The 18,319-nt window shown below is 48.8% G+C and overlaps 7 protein-coding genes across 7 annotated transcripts; 3 read left to right on the top strand and 4 right to left on the bottom strand.

Annotated features, from left to right (window-relative positions):
- Positions 1-130: 130 nt before the first annotated feature.
- I303_108644 (uncharacterized protein) lies at positions 131-1,618 on the bottom strand (the record flags this gene model as incomplete). Its single annotated transcript, XM_018410305.1, has 9 exons — positions 131-187; positions 253-348; positions 445-558; positions 658-801; positions 918-1,144; positions 1,221-1,267; positions 1,333-1,419; positions 1,475-1,512; positions 1,574-1,618. The coding sequence occupies 9 exons, from the start codon at positions 1,616-1,618 to the stop codon at positions 131-133; spliced, it is 855 nt and encodes a 284-aa protein (XP_018260114.1).
- A 307-nt stretch (positions 1,619-1,925) lies between these two features.
- Positions 1,926-3,044, top strand: I303_108643 (uncharacterized protein; the record flags this gene model as incomplete). Its single annotated transcript, XM_018410306.2, has 5 exons — positions 1,926-1,955; positions 2,013-2,085; positions 2,146-2,255; positions 2,409-2,606; positions 2,952-3,044. The coding sequence occupies 5 exons, from the start codon at positions 1,926-1,928 to the stop codon at positions 3,042-3,044; spliced, it is 504 nt and encodes a 167-aa protein (XP_018260115.2).
- A 472-nt stretch (positions 3,045-3,516) lies between these two features.
- On the bottom strand, positions 3,517-7,597 carry I303_108642 (uncharacterized protein; the record flags this gene model as incomplete). The annotated part of the gene is made up of 12 exons (XM_018410307.1): positions 3,517-4,684; positions 4,785-4,920; positions 4,987-5,138; positions 5,218-5,285; positions 5,357-5,586; positions 5,664-5,717; positions 5,800-5,904; positions 5,975-5,993; positions 6,066-6,178; positions 6,254-6,577; positions 6,670-6,976; positions 7,052-7,597. 12 exons carry the CDS (start codon positions 7,595-7,597, stop codon positions 3,517-3,519), a joined length of 3,222 nt encoding a protein of 1,073 aa, XP_018260116.1.
- Positions 7,598-8,734: 1,137 nt separating this feature from the next.
- Positions 8,735-9,872, top strand: I303_108641 (uncharacterized protein; the record flags this gene model as incomplete). The annotated part of the gene is made up of 4 exons (XM_018410308.1): positions 8,735-8,890; positions 8,964-9,092; positions 9,163-9,405; positions 9,516-9,872. The coding sequence occupies 4 exons, from the start codon at positions 8,735-8,737 to the stop codon at positions 9,870-9,872; spliced, it is 885 nt and encodes a 294-aa protein (XP_018260117.1).
- A 649-nt stretch (positions 9,873-10,521) lies between these two features.
- I303_108640 (uncharacterized protein) lies at positions 10,522-10,833 on the top strand (the record flags this gene model as incomplete). The annotated part of the gene is made up of 2 exons (XM_018410309.1): positions 10,522-10,701; positions 10,768-10,833. The coding sequence occupies 2 exons, from the start codon at positions 10,522-10,524 to the stop codon at positions 10,831-10,833; spliced, it is 246 nt and encodes an 81-aa protein (XP_018260118.1).
- Positions 10,834-11,635: 802 nt separating this feature from the next.
- On the bottom strand, positions 11,636-13,529 carry I303_108639 (uncharacterized protein; the record flags this gene model as incomplete). The annotated part of the gene is made up of 3 exons (XM_018410310.1): positions 11,636-11,983; positions 12,067-13,128; positions 13,218-13,529. The coding sequence occupies 3 exons, from the start codon at positions 13,527-13,529 to the stop codon at positions 11,636-11,638; spliced, it is 1,722 nt and encodes a 573-aa protein (XP_018260119.1).
- A 462-nt stretch (positions 13,530-13,991) lies between these two features.
- Positions 13,992-16,814, bottom strand: I303_108638 (uncharacterized protein; the record flags this gene model as incomplete). Its single annotated transcript, XM_065969882.1, has 10 exons — positions 13,992-14,065; positions 14,128-14,317; positions 14,386-14,697; positions 14,769-14,972; positions 15,036-15,179; positions 15,242-15,335; positions 15,392-15,455; positions 15,523-15,970; positions 16,280-16,365; positions 16,748-16,814. The coding sequence occupies 10 exons, from the start codon at positions 16,812-16,814 to the stop codon at positions 13,992-13,994; spliced, it is 1,683 nt and encodes a 560-aa protein (XP_065825954.1).
- Between the last annotated feature and the right edge of the window lie 1,505 nt (positions 16,815-18,319).

Below are 18,319 nucleotides of genomic sequence, written 5' to 3'. Positions count from 1 at the left end.
GATTCGGGCATGCAGCGAATCGATGAGAATCAATTGATTTGCATGTCGATGGCCAAAGGAGATGCCATCTATAATATGCTCTTTTTTAAACCATCCTCCAGACTGTGAATTCCTCCGAGTCTGAGACGGCTTACTCGACATCGACGACATCCCAGTCGGTGACGAGGTATTCGTCGAGTCCATCAAGCTATAACATCGATCAGCTCGCCATCCCGGCAGTCATAATTTACGGATGCTGATCTGCCGGCTCACCTCTTTCATCTCGTCTGCATCCAATTCGAAATCGAACAACTGAGAATTGGAGACGATACGTTTAGGATTGACTGATTTGGGAATGATGATGAAACCCTATTTGGTGGATCACAAACACGTTGCATCAGCATGGTCAAAGCATCACATAGCCATGAGGACAGTGTGCGAGGATTGACTGAGGACCGGACTTACATGTTGTAAACCCCATCTCAAGAAGATCTGACCGACGTCCCTTCCTTTCGCTTTGCTGATCTTCTGGATTGAAGGATGGTTGAATCTCATAGCTCTCGCTAGTGGACCCCAAGCCTGTATACGGGTGTACAAGAGGTAGATGGTGGAGGGTAAGCGGTCAATCTTTCATGTTTTCTCTCCCTTCGTATGACCATCCCTAACAATCTAACTCACCTCAAGGATTATATCGTTCTGCTCACAGATCTCGACAATCTCAGGATGTCTCATGAACGGATGCAAGTCGATCTGATTGACTACTGGTAATTCGACTTTTTGATCGATCATCTCCTGGATATGCTTTTTACCGAAGTTAGAGACCTGTCCAGAGGATGATTCGCTAAATTAGCTGACTGATTCCTTAAACAGATATATCATGTGTATTCCTGTTCTGTGAGGTTGTCGCTATGTTTATGCTCGTAAGGGGAATCACTTACTCCGATAGACTTCAAGAGACCCTCCTTCTTGGCATCAACCAAAGCCCTCCAGATATTCTTTCTGATTTCTGGTCCACCAATAGGCGAGTGCATAAGGTACAAATCGAAGGTGTCCACCTGAGCTCGTTTCAGGGATTTTCGAATATCCGCTGAGGCTTGTTCATATGTCTTGTTGTGCATCAATTTGGAGGTTAAGAAGATCTCGGATCGAGGTGTACCGGTTTCCTCTGTCGTCCTCGAATCAGCTCGATGAACACGGAGTATCGCCTTTTCGGTAATTTTGTTAACACATGTATCACTCACTGCACCATTCGTTGATAGCTCTTCCGCACGGCTCTTCATTCTCATACCTGCTCGAGATCCAACTGATCAGTAGAATACACCTTTAAGCAGATGAGCTACCAGTAGCACTGACCATTCAGCAGTATCGACATGTTTGTACCCGGCGTCCAGAGCGGCTCTTGTAGAATCGTAAGCCTCTTGATCATTCATCTCGTACACTCTGCGTGAGTCATCAGCTCCATTTGATTCCAGTTGAGATAAAGCAAAGAGCTGACCCCAAGCCAAATTGCGGGATGGAGTTGCCGTCTCTCATCTATGATGATACACATATCAGTCAGCCATCCGTTCTGATCAGGTCGAGGGAAAGAACATACTTTGAGACGACCGTCTGATGTCTTGACCGGAGTGGGAGCAGGCATTTTCGTACTGATTTTCTGAGCTGAAGGGAGGGTTCTGAGGTTAATTACAGGTCTATGATATCTGAACATGTATATCTTGGTTAGAAAGATCAAGTCAGTCGAGCAATTCATCTCCATCATGTTGGTTGCCGTCCTTGCAGCCAGAACGCTCCAGCGTCGGAGCCCCTTGGGTAGAGCGCCGCTTACGTAATACTGACTGTCTGCGAAATGACAGCTTCGAAGCCAAACGACTACTAACACTGATGACCACTTTTCTTTCATCCGTTTCCTCTTTGCTAGAAGCATTAAAACACCAAGACAAGAAACAATGCCTCAACACTTAGTCTCGCCAGAAGAGGTAAGCTGCATAGCTACAGCCAGCAGGAGACTCAACTTACAATACAAATTGGGATAGTTCTTGACGAGACTCGAAGGATGTTTCTCGGACCCGTCCTCTTCAAGCTCAGTGTGGTTGACCCATAAACGATGTAGGTTGGCTCAATGACGGGAGAAACAGTGCTGCTTGACACAGCTGATCTATTGGTCAGTGACTCACCAAGAAGGCGCTGTCCAGATGGAGGACGAGCAAAATGAGGATGGACCAGAATACGAGGTCTTGATAAGATGTACGCAAGGGGATAACAAGTTCTCAGCCAAGGTGAGCCTTTTTAAAGAGAATCCCAAGCTGTACATAATCACAACATCGAACTCCTTTGGAATGCTAACTGCGTCACGGAGATACCATGCGTATACTGGATGAATCATGTACAAATGTGATGGTGGTAAGCTGACGTTCAAATTCCCCTCGTAGATCCCAGCCTCCTCCCTGTCTACGTTCCACTCGACATACGGGTCCCTCTTGAAATCCTCGTTTGCGCCTCTGATGCGTAAACGAGATAAAAAGAAGGAGAAGCTACGCGTAGAAAAGCTAGCCAAGAAGAGGAGGGAGGTATATGTTGATGTGGAGGTTGGACAAGCGGGAAAGAGGGGTAAAGGAAGGAGGCAAAGGGTGAGTGGGCAGTGTGCTCGTGTCTGGTTCCCGTGGAAACGGGATCGAAGAGGACAACGAGAGAGGCAATGACACGGTGCCATGAATACTGGTGATACGATGCGGCTCGTCCACCAAAGAGATGCTCGAGAATTGAACGTCAGGAGAAGGAGAGAAAAAACAAGAGGGTATGGGCGATAAAGAACCCAGAGATCTGCCGGCAAAGATGTCATCATCTTCGGAGTGCACCTATACTGTGAAATCGCTCTAGGCAGACTCCAAAAGGACAAGGCTGAACAGGGCAGCAGGAAGGCGGCTTGCACGTAAACCGAAACGGACCACTGACACACCTTGAATGTTTCGCAGCAACGAAAGATCAAAGCTCAAAAGAAGAAAGAAGTCGATCGAGAGAGAATAGAGTCGCAGCCTAGTGCACAAAAAAGCGGTGGAGAGTCATAGGGAATCAATGGGACATTCCATAATCCAAGTGGCGTGCGTTCCCCATTTGCATATTAGAATTCCAGACTTACATAGTTTCTCATTGTAGTTGAGAGGTCAATATGCACTTCTCCGATGCGACTGTATGCACAATAACATTGTTGGCCTGCTAGTCGTCGGACATGATGCCGGCACATGTACTTCGCTGATTTCTGATGACAATGGCAGTGCGATTGACAGTTGGTCCGCTCATGTCTGGTCAGTCATCGGACAGCGGGAGCCGCGTATCCGTTCATCGTTTTGAGAGGGCTTCTTCTTCTCTACTAATGATATCACTTGCATTCCCATCTTACATCGTCTGGTGCTTCATACGCCACTGACTGCTCCGACTAACGGTAATTGACACGCCACTACTACTTTGTTTTGAGTATACACTACTAGCAACCGCTCATCTCTACCAAAACACCGCCCCTTTCACCTTTTGCCATCTAAACTACACCCGATAACTCTCTGGTGGTCCGAGATAACTATATCCCCTTCCTCTGATCCCTCCGAAATCCAGCCAGATCCGCTCAATGACCAACCCGGTGCTCATACCCCAGAGTTTGATCGTATGTTGTCCTGGGGTCTTCCAATTCTCATCCACCTTAATCGTGATCGTCGCATTCCTATTTTCCGACGACACCGCATTCTCCCAATCCGAGGGTACAGCTCCCACTGCGGATCTCTTGAACGGCTCTTCATGGATATTATCCTGTAGTAACAACAATGGGATCGGCTGGACGGTCTGGATATTCGGATCTCCATCCATCTGGAATCCAAAGGACAATTGTCTGTCCACGATGAAATTGTTGGTTGGTCCCAACTGAACGATCACGTCCAACTCGTCGTCTTCATCCTCGTACCCGTGTGTCCAGATATCGTACTCCAGAACCGGACCTTGACCGACGGTGAAATTCTGAGTTGTTGATGGTAACATCTCCATTCCTGAGAGTGTCCTACCGTACCCTTCGATCTCTTCGAAGGCGTACCCATCCTTGGAGGATGATCTGCTATAGTGCGAAGCCTCAACGACCAAGTACCCATCACCTTGAATATGCCCCTTGAACCCCTTGGGCGGGGCAGGGGGAACTTCGATAGGGACAGTGATAGTGACGTTTGTGAGATCATTTCCTTTGATCAGGACTTCGCCCGATGTCTTGTAAATCTCATTTTCGTATTCTTTGGGGATAAATACCTTGTTCCAGTCGACAGAGATGTAGACTCGGACATCCTCGTTGCCATCCCACTTGATCTTCCCGTGGCTCTGGCTGACTTTCAACCACTCATGATCCGTCGTGATCGTGAACTTGGTATCCCTTGGACCGCCCGAACCGATGTCCACCCATCTAGTCGGGGCACCATAAGGATCCATAGTGAGTAGAGTGGGATCGGGACACTTGAACGCTCTATCGCAGTTCTTGCCTGTATCTCCTGGCCAGGCGCCGATGGAGTTCTCCACGGTAACTCGCAAGTAAGCTACGTAACCCGGTAAAGCGTGCTCCTTGATGGGAATTCCAGGTCGAGATGGCAAGTAAGGGTTGACGAACTTCACAGGTGGAAGCGAATCTCGGATCGGTTCGAGCGCTCCGTAATACTCGATGTGTACCTGATCCCACATACTGCGAAGAAAAAGCATCACATATCTATCAGCATCCATTGATGCGGACAGAAACGTACGACAGTCCCTTGGGGAAAAGGCGCAGAGATATCAGCACTTACTGATCCCATTTTCGATTGAGAAGCGAATGGAAAGTCTCGGTCAAGTTGGCATCTTGGTAGAAGGCCTCGATAGCTTCTTTGGCGAAGGTATTGGCGGCGGTACGAGCTTGGAAGGCATACGAGTTAGATCGACCGACTGCATACATAACCAATCAGTCAGTCTGCTATTTCTAGCGAAATGATTCTTTCTAGTCAAGCTTACCAGCGATGTGTAATCTGTTCAAATTTGCTTGACCGGCACAGAGCATGTAGACTTGTTGGAAGAACGACGGTTTTGCCGCCTTGTCCAATTTATCGTAAATCTTGCCGGCTCGATGCACGAGGTCAGTCCATCCAGCTAAAACCCGTTCGGCCCTGTCGACCAACAGACCTGGTCAGCCAGGCGTACGAAGTTGTGACTGGGCAATGCGATCGTAGGAGGACAGAAACATACTCCTCATAATTGTTCAGAGAGAATGTAGTCCCATTGACCAGCTCAGCTTTAGCCCTACCAGCATAGAGCTGCCCAGTGGGACATAAATCTCAGTCAGCTTCATGGGAATGTGGTCAATGAGTGCATGCAGGTGGCTTACCGAGTACTTGAACATGATATCGGCTGTCTCTGTGGCAACTTCCTCACCAAATTCCCTCTCCGCCCAAGCATGGAGGAACTTGCGGACCGAGTTTCGTGGCCAGGCATCAGAATCGTATGCCAAAGCTAAGAAGTGCTCCGAGGGCATCTCGAGCGGTTTGAGCGATCCGACATTCAGTATCCAGATAGAAGTGGTATTGAAGGCTCGAACGTGGTTCAATTGTTCCCACACTACATTCGTCCGCTAGAGATTAGCCTCAAACCGCATGAGAAGGTGGTAAAAGCTCTGAGAAAGAGTTCATACGGACTTTTAGCCAAGTTGATGGTATTTGTCCATTTGTAATCTCGAGGGAATCCAACATCTACCCAACAAGCAGATGATATCAGCAAGCTTGAAGGCGATCTGTGACGGCAGGAATGACAAGAGACCACAGAGGGACTCACAGTCTACATGGTAGTATATACCTGCACCTGCTTTGTGATCCTGTCTGTCGGGAGGCAGTACAGACATCAAGTTACCGTAATTATCATCGGCGAAGAGCACGGTGACTAGCAGGATTATTTGTCGTTAGATCGTTTCATTTTTTGCATACGATGAGGTTTAGGAAACCCAACTTACCATCATCCGGTACTTCGAGCTGACATTAACATAAAAATTGTTACTTGGCTTTTTCATAGCAAAGGTTTATTGATAGCGTTGAAACACTCACCCCGTTGAAGTAGTACCCGGAGACCTCCTTGTACATACACCACATCTGACTGATTTGATCGAATTTATCGCCGTAAACATCCTTCAGGATCCCTTGTTGAGCATGGGTTATATCTATCACGCCCAGACCAGATCAGTGTTTCCGGTTTCTCTTTCTTCAGCTCAGCACGACGAGGGGACCAAACTCACTCTGCACCAAAGCATTACTAGCTCCGCTCAAGGGTTCGTCCCCATCACCCCTCATTCCCATTGTGAAGAGCGTCTCCATCCCTTGAGCCCTCTCCGCGCCATATCTCCAGAACTGTTCCATCACTTCCTTATTCTCGACATAATCCCATTTACCCACTCCGTAGGAATCCCATTCTGGTTTGTTCCGCGACATGGGCTCATGGTGCGAAGTGCCCATCACTACACCCATCTTGTTCGCTAGTACCTGATTAGGACCTGGAGTAGGAGTCTTGGGTAATCCGTTGGACGTATCTAATCCATCGACATCGAACATGCTTGCCCACACTATTAGTCATTCTCGATCAGCAAGCCAAATCATCGCAATTTCAGTTAGGCGTGAACCGATGAGAAGCGAGAGAAGGAGAGACCGAACTTACTGGCTGGCCAATGATAGTTGGCTTTCAACCTCAAGAGCATTTCAAACCATTTCTCATACATCTCCACTTGGAAAGCGGGCTCCCACGGTTTTCGGTTCCAGTGTTGTTGCGCCCAGCCCCACATGGCAGGGTGTTCGTCGTTGATGAATAGACCTCTGTATTTTACCGTAGGCTCGCCATGACTGAGTCTCTTGGTTTTGTTGTAGCCGATGATGTCCTTGGGTCTGACGGGAGTATCGGTCCAGAAATACCATGGGGAGACGCCCATCTGTTCGGATAGGGTGTATAAAGCGAAAACTGTTCCCCTCTGAACACATAATCGCATTAGTATCCTCTTTATAGCTCTTCTTGGTAAGCTGAGGGTCGAAGAAGAAGGACATACTCGATCTGATCCAGTGATGACCAAACCCTCTTTCAACCCTTTCACAGGTTGTTCTTCCCATCCAATCTCATATGCTTCCCATTTCCCGTCTAGCTCTCCCCTATTAACGCCATGCAAATTACCGATAAGATCGCTTGAGACACTTCCTACGATCAATGCCCGGTCGATACCATGAGGAAGGGTATCGTTGTACAGTTGGGGATGTTGCCCGGTCACTTTATACACGTCATGAGCGAATGTCTGCGCTGCAACGTGAATTGCTTGGTCGTCTTTCGAATCCAACAGTATCGGCGTAGCGTGTCGGTGGGGTCTTGAGGCAAGTACAAAGTGATCTGCTCCTTGTCCTTGTTTCTCATCATGTTGACTTGAAGAAGAGTCAAAAGTTACTTGATGAGCGTCATCAAGGATGAGATGCTGGTGCTGATCATGTTCTTGTAATTCAGCGATCGTCGGAAAGGTGATCACTCGTTCCTCGCCCAAAGCTAGGACTCGTCCCAGAAGGGTCAAGCCCGCTGCAAGGAGGGTGCTTCTCCTTCCCACAAGCATACTGAATAGCTAAGCTGCTTGTGCTATGCTATGCTATGCTAGCTTGAGGGGAGGAGCTGATGTCAAATGAAGCAGCATGTTGACTTGTATATAAGTGAGGTGACCGACTCTTCGGTTTTCGGTGTAATGCGGTTGATCGGGGCCGGACAAGCCGGAAATGACGCTTTCTTTCCATTTTTGGTCTCGGTCGAAAAGAAACCAAAAGTAAGTCACGAGGATGACTTGCCAACTGAGTTCTAGGCTCGACACATGTTGTGCAGCTGCCCACTTGATCAGACTGAGGATGAGATCCGCGCATGAAGGGAACGATCGGACGTTGCTATCGATCAACAAGTGCGTCGCGAGACTGGATGGGATCCGGACCGGGTCAGAGTGGAGGACTTGAAGATTCATCGAGTAGATTCTTTCATTCAAGCTGAAGGCTTTGTTTCTAAGCCGGCTCCGGGCGCAACCACGAACAGTCCCTTATGGTACGTGAAGTGATCTACAACAAACTGTTTCGGGGACAGCTGGCTGTGAATGAGATAAACATGCTCAAGTCGTATCCTTTGTCCAAGTCTCGAAGGAGTGTGATCGATTCTCTTCGGCTATCTCCGTCCTGTCGAGACAAAACCGCTTGCTTGACGATCAAACCTGACTCTGCATCCCATCCATACCCGGCTCGAACGTGCAACATGATTCTGGTCCCCTGCGTATGCACGTTGTACACAGCCAGAGAGACGTCTCGTCCTGATCCGCAGAGCCAGCTTCATCTCGCTCCACCTTTGAGAGATCTCTGCATTGCGGTGGTAGCCGCCAAGAACGGGTCAAGCTAGCGGTCTGGGAAGCGAGCGATTAATATAACTTAGCAAATATAGCTCCGATCGACCTGCACAATTGCTATTTTTGGATACTTTGGGATTGATAGGTGCATAGCCTCGTTATCTAGGGACCGAAACGTCTAATCATTCGCTACCGATATCGATGCTACCAAGATATTGTGTGAGCATGCATCATCTGCCTGGAACGTATAAATAGGAGCGCACAATCCAAACTCGAGTGTGAACTGTCCCATCCATTAACAAGCACGTAGTGTTGACCTCCAGTCATAAACACTTATTTACTCATAAATTCGTTCATAGCACACATACAGACAAGATGGCTTTGATGTTAGTTGGCGCTGGTGTTCGAGCAGGAGTCAAGGCGTATAAGGCTTTCGATAAGAAACAGAAGGAGAAAAAAGAGCAACAACAGCAAGGTACCGGGTCCTCTGGATCTGTTTCATCGAATATGCCAAACATGGAAGGGCTGCAAGTGAGTCTCACATCATCGATATGACTGCATCCGACTGAGTGAGTGTTTACGGTACCTGCATTTTCTCTTCTAGCTAAATGATCCTTCGTACCCCTCTCAAACGCGTGCACCTGCGTCCGTATACGAAGCAGACATCCCCCAAGGATATAGGGACGAGAAGAAGTCTAGAGAGTACAACGACGGCAAACAGATAGATGAAAACGTGAGTTGCATCCCGCGTCTGCACTGTAATCTATCTGACGAATGATTGCTGATGGATTTGACTCAAACAGCCGTTCGACGCTCCTCCATCATACGATAAAGCTATCGAAACGGATTCTGCCCAGCCGTCCTCGTCTACTTCAAGGGACTACGCGTCTGCACCCACTTCTGCCCCCGAGCCAGAACGATACGCCGGTGGATTCGGTTCTTCCGATTACCCCCCTCAGTCAGAGCAGCGTCTCCACAGGACTCGCTCTAATTCGAGCTCTTCGTCCTCTTCAAGTTCTTCATCAGCTTCGTCCAAAGAAATTCGCGTGAGTTTCGCTCTTCAGCCACATTCCTTCGTCCCGCAACTGTGAGCCCTCGAGGTTCTGCTGCTTCCTTGTGTTACGAATGTATGGCTGACTTGTAAGGGATGTTACAGCACCGTAATCCAGGATTGACTCGATACGAAGCCAAAGCACTAAGGAGACAAAACAAGTACGAACGAAAGCTCGCCCGTCGTCAGGCCAAAGCAGAAAAAAGGGCACGCAGGGATCAACATCGAATCGAGAGAGATATGAAGAAGTACGGTGTCAGGACAGAAGAGTATGGTCAGTCCCCATTGGGAATGGGTACGAGTATGGGTCCGCATATGGGAATGACTCCAGGATCCGATATGGGGATGGGAACGGGAATGGGGATGGGGATGGGGATGGGAATGGGCAGAGGTGGTCTTGGTGGCAGAGGAGGCTTTGGTCGAGGAAGGGGAGGTGGTCCGCTCGGAAGAGGTGTCTGGTGATTCTGTCGTGTCCAATGATAGAACGTCGTCATAGACGGTTGTAGCTTTCTATCGACTCTGTATTTATCTGCTATTTACAACATAGAATACCCTTATAGTAGATTTGGATTGAGTATTTCTCATGATTTACATGACCTGCTGCCGTACTTGATCGCTGCTTATCTCATGCGCAGGAGTTGACAATTGAGACGAAGCTCGTTTGATTGCTATGACGTCTTCGTATTCTTCACCTCTATGGTCTCATGCTGGCGTCGAGACAGGCTGAGAGAGATGACTGACCTCGTGCTGTACTACGGACTATGCAGAATGCATCTAGTGATACGCTTGTGGGTGACAGGCAAAATGAGTATTAGCGTCCCTATCGCGATGTATACATAAGCTCCTCTGGGTTAAGACGCACCACGTTGTTTTGTATGACACACCTAAACCCCGGAAACCCATCTGCTCGCAAGCGATATTTAAAGCGACACCAAGATCGTCTTTGGGGTTTGCGCATGCTTATCACCTTATATAAATGACTGATCCTTCTCGTTGTTCGGAAGTTGGTATGATGCATACAATATATTACACTTCTCCTACATTACCTCTTCTCCATCTCCTCCTCTCTTCAAACAGAGAAGACAGCACCCTGAAATACAGATAGATCCCAATGTTGCTCGCCGCTGGTATTCGAAAGGGTATCAAGGCCCACAAAAAGCACAAAGAGAAGAAAGAACAAGAGCTGAAGGAAGCTCAAGCAGCTCAGACGCCCCAAGCTGAAGCTCTTAAATACGGTCACGGCCAAGGGCAAGGTCAAGGAGGCGTGTCAGGCCAAAATTACCCTCCATCGGTACGTCTACACTTCGTCACGAGTTCCATTTGTGGATAGCTAATATTGGTACTGGGTTTAAATTAGTACAAAGGGACGAACGTCGTTCCCACGAAAGAAGGGTATGTTCAACAGCCTCAACAGCCTGTATAGCAAAACCAATACCAACAACAACCTCATCTTCAGCAATCGCACTATCAACCTCAGTCGCAACAACAGCCATATAGACAGTAAAGCCTCCCTTCGAGCAGCGATTGTCTTCGAGGTGGGACGGCCTTCGACGAGGAAAACGAGCAGTTCGGTAGATGGGACCAATTCGGTGACTGTGTACTTCAACTGGCTTCGCTTGTAATGTACTATACTCTATGAATGCTAGATGCCGATGCTATGGCACTTCGACCCGACTGCAGTTTGATCTCAGTGCTGCAGATATATCTCTTTCTGTATGGGCAATCGCTGTGCTGTAGCGTTCACATACAGCGATACAAGTTCCAGTCAATCTATGCCGCAACGCCGAGCGAATGATATGGATCTGGCAGTCTGACCCATAGTGGTGTGTATGGCATTAGCAGGCACCGGCGAACAGGCCTTGATCAACCCATAACAAGTGACAGTCGGTAGACGTGTTGAATTCGATCTTGATAAGTCATTGCATGCGTCACGAGCAGGCATTATGAGTACACAAATGCTCTGTTGTATCCTACACCGTTGAGACAATGCACGTATATGATAAATCGGTGTTGAATATTGGGTTTAGCTGCGGCTGCGGGTGTCACGCCTGTCCTATAGCATTCTACCTTCTATGTTTCTAAAATCGATCCAGTCCGTCCGATCATCAAGTCTTGCGCACCGCTTCGGTTCCTCGGTGCAGATATGGAGGCGAATCATCCTTCGCGATGGTGATGTCATTTCAATTTCAATTTCGAATTCCATTCCCTCCGGGTAACGAAGTCCTTCAACCTAAAACAGCTAACATATCTTCCACTTTCCTGAACTTCTCCCTCTCTTTCCCCTTACCCATGATCCTCGCCCGATCTCTCTCGGCCTGATCAATCTTCGCCCATCCTTCGAGATCTACCACGATCCCTCCGTTCTTCTGGGCCTTGACCAACGCCTCTGGGACCCCATTCTCCGGCGTCGGGTTGAGCGGTCCTGCCGTGGTTTGACTTTGACTTTGACTTGCTTTTGTCGCGTAGTGATCGTCCATTAATAGATCGGATAGCGCGTACGCATCATGCATCGTTGACGCTATCACTCCTACGGGTCCTCTCGCTGCCCATCCTGCAGCGTATATGCCAGGTACCTAGTAGTCAAGGGGAATACATGTCAGGGCACAATTTCCTCCAGGTATGAATGACCTCGTCAAAGAAGGTAGAATGTACTCACCACTACTCCCTCCTCATCGACTACACGTCCATCTACATTCTTCACCCTTCCTCTCTTCTCGTCGAATGGCAGGTTCCATCCTCCCTCTTCACCTGTTAGAGGTTCGGACCTGTACCCCACACTCTCAATCACCATATCCGCTCTCCGCGTGACCGTCTCTCCCGTAGGTCTGGCCATCACCGTATTTCCCGTCGGAACTGCTTGCACCTGAGAATCAGGCGGAGTAGGCGATGGTGTTGTTGTTGGCGATGACGATAAAAGTTGATTCACATTCCATTCTACCTCTCCTACAGCACCGGTATCAATACCACCTCCGGTTGAAGGTAGGAAAGCCTTTGGTGATCTCAGAAATTCCAATGCGAAGCTTTTCCTCCCACTGTCATTCTTCACCGACTTCTCCATCAGGCCTAACAGTCTCTTCTTCATCCGTTCGTTACCCACCAGATCTTTGGCTTGCTGCATCAATTCCCCGCTCACACCGCGGTATTCTAGATCGGGTATCGATAACATCTCCCTGAACTCTTTCGTGGTAAATGCTACTTGTCCAGGTCCTCTCCTTCCCACGACCCTGACTTTCCTGACGCTACTTTCTGAGAGTGTCTGAAGAACTTCTTCCGATAGATCCGTCTTGGATAGTTGATCGATGGGTTTTAGGAGTATACGAGCTACATCCAAAGCCACATTCCCTTGACCGACAACGCTCACTTCTTCCACTCCCCTGAGATTTACTGGTAATCCGCAGAACGCAGGATGGGAATTGTACCAGCTGACCAAGCCCAGAGCGGGTATGACGTTACCCAAGGGTTTCGAGGATGAGGAAGAGCCGGGAACGCTGGATAAGGGGTTAGAGAGGGATGCTCCGTACGTGAGGATCAAGGTGGAGTAGTAAGGCAGGACTTCGTCGAATGATATGCGGACGGAATGTGGGTAGGTGTAAGGTGATAAGGCCGAAGAAGGTGTTGAGATTGTTTGAGATGAAGACGGTTGAGAGGAGATTAGGACGTTGCCGAAGAATTTGAAACGGGCATCAGAGGATAATTCATCGAATTTATGCTGGCAATTCTGTCAAGCACAGTCAGCAGGTAGCCAATTGAGCTATATCAGTCCAGTCAGGAGTCAAGCCTGGGCCACCGAGTAAGATTCGAACTCACCTTGACTTCAGGATGATCCGGTGCCACACCGTATCTGACCAACCCATAAGGCGTAGGCAAACGCTCATACATGTGCACTTGGACATTCTGTCCATTAGGTGAATCGGCAGGTATCGAGTTGAGTATTCTCGAAGCAGTGTAGAACCCCGATGGGCCGGACCCTATGATAGCTATCTTCAGTGGCCGCTCGGCAGAAGTTTCAGTGGAGTACGTCTGGCATTGAGGTATGAGCGTCCGGCCAGGTGTAGATGCACGGCTGACAAGCCGTATCAGCGGTGGTACTTGTCGAAAACGAGCTGGACGAGGGAGCATGATGGAAGGCGAACCCGACCACCTTCTGACGATGCGAGCTTCTCTGTGCGTGAAGATGCTTGGTACCTGGGTCACCTGTACGAAGTTAGCTGCATGAAGTCAGATGCGAAGGTGCTTCGACTATTTCACCTCGAGTCAAACCTGTCAACTTTTGTTGATTGTCATTGAGTGAACCTCCACTCGGTCTTATTCGGATTGCAAGCTGGTTGCTGGCTCATTCGGTCTTGTTCACCGAGGAAAGCAGTCCATAAATTCAATATTCATTCGGAGGGTGTCCATAGCTCGGACAGTGACAGTGCAGGATCGTCAGGGTACATCAGATAATCTGAGATGGCATCTCCACATCATGATCATACAGACTGTTTTGCATAGTACGAAATAACAAGTCTCATGTACAAATTTCACTTTAGATGCTATTCCTTTCGCTTTTCAGATATTCACACTGGGCAGCTTTTGAGCCAACTAAGCAGCAGGAACTTGACCGCCCTTAACGGCGGCAGAGGAGAACTCATGCCATCTGGGGTTGAATTGGACATCTGCACCGACAGTCCAGATCAGCCTTGTGTGCTAATTTGTGTTCGCCGCATGATGCACTTACCCAATGGTCGACCTCCATACATGTACCCGGTGAATTTCTCTCCGGCAGTTTGAGCTTCAGCAGTCTCGGTGAATTGGACGATACCTTCACCCTTCGATCGACCGGCTTCGAAGAGAACCTCAGCAGCTACGACATTTCCGACGGTCTCGAAAAGTTCCACTAAATCTTCATTTGCAGTGGACCATGGAAGCTGTTGAGCGGTAAAACAAAGGCGATGAGTATCTAGTGATACTGTCTATGATGCATTGGATGACTCACATTTCGGACCAAGATTTGTTGATTGGGCTCAGCAGGCTGAGGTTTCAAGCCACTTCCACCAGCTCCATCCACAGCCATGCCTTCTCCACCTTCAGGTCCGTTGTAGTCGGCGTAAATGTTATCGTTGAAAGATCTACCGCCAGCCGCACCTCCATACCCAGGATTGAAGCCCATTCCTCTACCGAGACCTGCTCCAGGGAAACCACCGCCTCTGCCAAACCCACCACGGGCAAAGCCGAAGCCTCGCGGGGCGAAACCACCTCGGAATCCACCTCGTCCTCGACCGGCGAATCCGCCATTTGCGAATTTGTCCTAAGAGCCATTCGCGGCGTCAGATGAGTCCACCCTGATTCGCATAAGGACGAGCTAAAAATGCAACGTACGGGTTTACATTCAAGGATGTTACCGAACCAGTCGAAACCATTGAACATCTCGATAGCCGCTCTGGCATCTTCAGGGTTAACGAATACCACGGTACCGTTTCCTCTCGGGGTTCCGTCTGGGTGAACACCAACGTCCGCTCTGATGACTTCTCCAGCTTGTCGCATGAGATCTTTAAGATCTTGCCAAGACGCTTGGAGAGGAAGCTATGAAGACATGCTATCAGTATTAATCCCCCACACGCAGGTAAATGTTCATTGCGGACTCACGTTTCCAACAAAGATGTTCCTGTTGGTCGGGTTGACTGGGTAGACAGGAGCGGCAGCACCCAGAAAGCTTCTAGCTTCACCCGTAGCTACACCGATCTTTCCAGGAATCGACGGCGCACCGAATCGAGCAGTCTCTTCTCGGTCCTACAATGAACGAAAAAATGAGCTGCCTGGAAGCGGATTTAGTGCCTGTCACGCTGACTCACCTCTCGGATGAAGACGTTTCTACTCAGGAGGTACTTGTCGGCAAGCTCAGCTTTGGCTCGTTGAGCGTCTTCTTGGTTAGAGAATTCGACAATACTATTCGACCCTATCAGCAAAATGTTACGCACGCAATGGTGTCGATCTGTACTTACCCACAACCTTTGGATTGACCGGCAGGAGTGGTAAGTACTTCGGAGAAGACGACGGTACCTCCAGCTAGTTGGCATTTTCATATTAGCTTGGCCGGTTGAAGTCCTTTTCACTGCGAAATATAGGCACTCACCAGAAGCCATGAAGTTTGACAGATCTTTGTAGGTCACATCGTAGGCCAAATTACCGACGTAAAGTCTGTTCTCCCTTCTGGAGACTTTGGCGTGCGCCTCAGCTTCCTCTTGAGGGGCGTTCATGGGTCCTCCGACGGATTGCTCGCCATTTGGCCCAGGTCCAGATGTAGGCCTGCCAGCAGCATGTCCACCGTAGCCTCCCCTACCGTATCCACCTCCTAGACCTCTCCCGCCTCGGAATCCTCCCCTGAAGCCTCCGGCTGAGGGATATCGTTCTGATCGGTAATCTCTTGGGTCTCTGTAAGACGACGATCGGTAATCCCTATCTCGATCATGCTTATAATCCCTGTCTCGTGAGCGTGATCTCGAGTGATGTCTATGGGAATGCCTTCGAGGCGATCTAGTACGAGAGCGAGATCTTGATCGAGAGTATGATCGTCTTCGATGCTGTCAACAGAGTTACAACGAGTATCATAAGATCAGCTGCTAACATCTAGAATGCTTCAAGTGTGGAGTCTGCATCGTCGACACGTCAACCGCACCTCAACGACCTATCCACCCTGTTGACCCTCCCTTCTCACTCGCTCTCGTACCAGACTGCACACTCCGCACCAAGCTCACTTTATCTTTGTCTTTATCATCACCTTGACCTTCACCATCCGCTTTCGCCTTCATCGTCACGCCTCAGCTCACACACCTCTCACACCGCATCACACCATTCTCAATGGATGAAGTATATAGACAAATTCGACTCACGCTTCTATGACCTCTATCATCGTCTCTCGAGCTTCTATGTCTATCTCTGCTTCTCGATCTATCCCTATCGTCTCTTCTAGATCCGTCTACTTTGGTCCGTCAATTCAATTTCCATTAGCTCCTTTATCCTTGTCCAGCATCCCCTTCATCCAGCCCATTCCGGTCCAGTCCATACCGAAACACGAACTACACCTCCATCATTGATGAATGCTAATAAGGATTGAGTATGATCGAAGATCGAGATTGGTAGATGGTTTGAGGTGACTCCTCCTCCTTCCTCCACCACGCCAAGCTTGACGTAAAATCGTGTTGGAAGTCGGGGATGGCGACAGAAAAAAGGGCAATTGATATGGCCTCATCCTTCTCATCCTTGTAGAAGGAGATCGCCTTTCCGCCAAGCCTGACCCGCCCCCATCCAATCCAATCCGATCCGATTAACCAAAAAGAAAGTCTAAGACTATGACCCACATCTATCACCATTCCCATTTTCGGGAATGAGAGCTTCGTCAACTCGCATTTCTCGATCGTCTTCCATTTTGCCTGCTGTTCTGGTCTTGCCGTCTGGCTGGTGGCTTTGCAGTATGAAGGGAATTTGAAAGCTTAGCTGCCAAAGTGATGAGGATGTTGGGCACTAGAAGATGTCGGACGCATAAGAGGGAGGACCTGAAAGATCACGCCAGCGCACGACGAAGAAAGGATCAAGTGGCGGAGTGGCGGTTATTCCATATCGCCGGCACTGTGGCACATCCTACGGAGCTACAGTATCTGCTATTCGTCTATAAGTTCCTCCGCATCCATCGTATATGGTGTCTTATTCGCTTGCCCGTAGTCTGTGGAGCGTGCATTGGAAGGAGTCCAATACCAATAGAAGAACGTGCAGTGGGCTAGTGAAACAATCTGAATGCATATTATGAGGACAGTGAGATATGAACATCCCAGCGTTCCTCCTCCACCCCTCAGATTGTGTTTTGCGTTCTTCGCTATTGGCTTGTTCCATCAAGATCGAAGCACGGCTCCAAATCAGAGACCAGTTCTCCAACTTGGAGATAATTGCATGTATCTATCAAAAAGGATTGGCGGATCCACCATCAGTATCATCCGGCACTGAGGAACCAGTGTGCGTCGTGGACCTCCTCATTCCTAGCCACTTTCAAGCAGGGACTTTTCATGCGTCTCTCCAGTTTGTCCTTGGGAGGTATCATCGTCCAAATCCATCCAACGCTTGAGGAGACTTTTCATCCCTCCTAAATCGGCACGAGATTTTTCCAATAACCAACCCTTCCTTTCTAAGGTCATTTTGTCCAGATCGTATTCAGTCACCACCTTGATGCGGTCGTTTGAGTTTGAGAACCAATTCAAGCCCCCCAGCGTCTTTGGTGTGAACACGACCCTTACTAGCCTCATCAAGCCATCTACATCGCACGTCAGCGTCAGTTTGGCTGAAGTCCCTGGGCAGCATCTTCTTGGTATTGTTCACCTATTTTCTTTCTTCTTCGGTGAGTTGGACTGAGGTCGATTTGATCTCTGGCTCAAAGGGCATTGGACCGATAATCATTCCACTCTTCGTGAGTCAGTCTTGAGATAGAAGGTGGACGATGAAAAGAGAATCCGGAGGTTGGAAATTTCGAGAGATAGTGGAATGAGAACCAGAGATATGTTATCACAACCATACATGAGTGAATGGAGCTTCTCTTGTTGGCAAGATCAACCAGCGTTTCGCTTCATTTTGTTCAGCAAGGACTACAGTGCTGCGAGTGCTTTGGAAGGCAAAAGACCAGGCTCCTCGATTCTCCGAACATAATAACGTCATCACAAGGGATGAATATCCCCAGCGAGAAGCTGCTATAACATACACTGCACACGCGGTCAGTAGAAAGGAGGTGCACTGACTTCTCACACTGGTGAGGCTAGTTGACAGTCCGTCATCTCTCAGAAGGAAACATCTCTGAACATGCTGAAGTGTCCTTCAGCCCGTCTTCCGGTCCAGGCCTAAGTTTGCGTTTGACCTCACGTTGAGTACTGAACACACACGTTGACCTT

The sequence above is a fragment of the Kwoniella dejecticola genome, chromosome 11 (assembly GCF_000512565.2).
Source record: "Kwoniella dejecticola CBS 10117 chromosome 11, complete sequence".
Classification (NCBI taxonomy): Eukaryota; Fungi; Basidiomycota; class Tremellomycetes; order Tremellales; family Cryptococcaceae; genus Kwoniella; species Kwoniella dejecticola.
The sequence above is the reverse complement of the archived record's forward strand: the minus strand, read 5'-3'. Positions and strand labels throughout refer to the sequence as shown.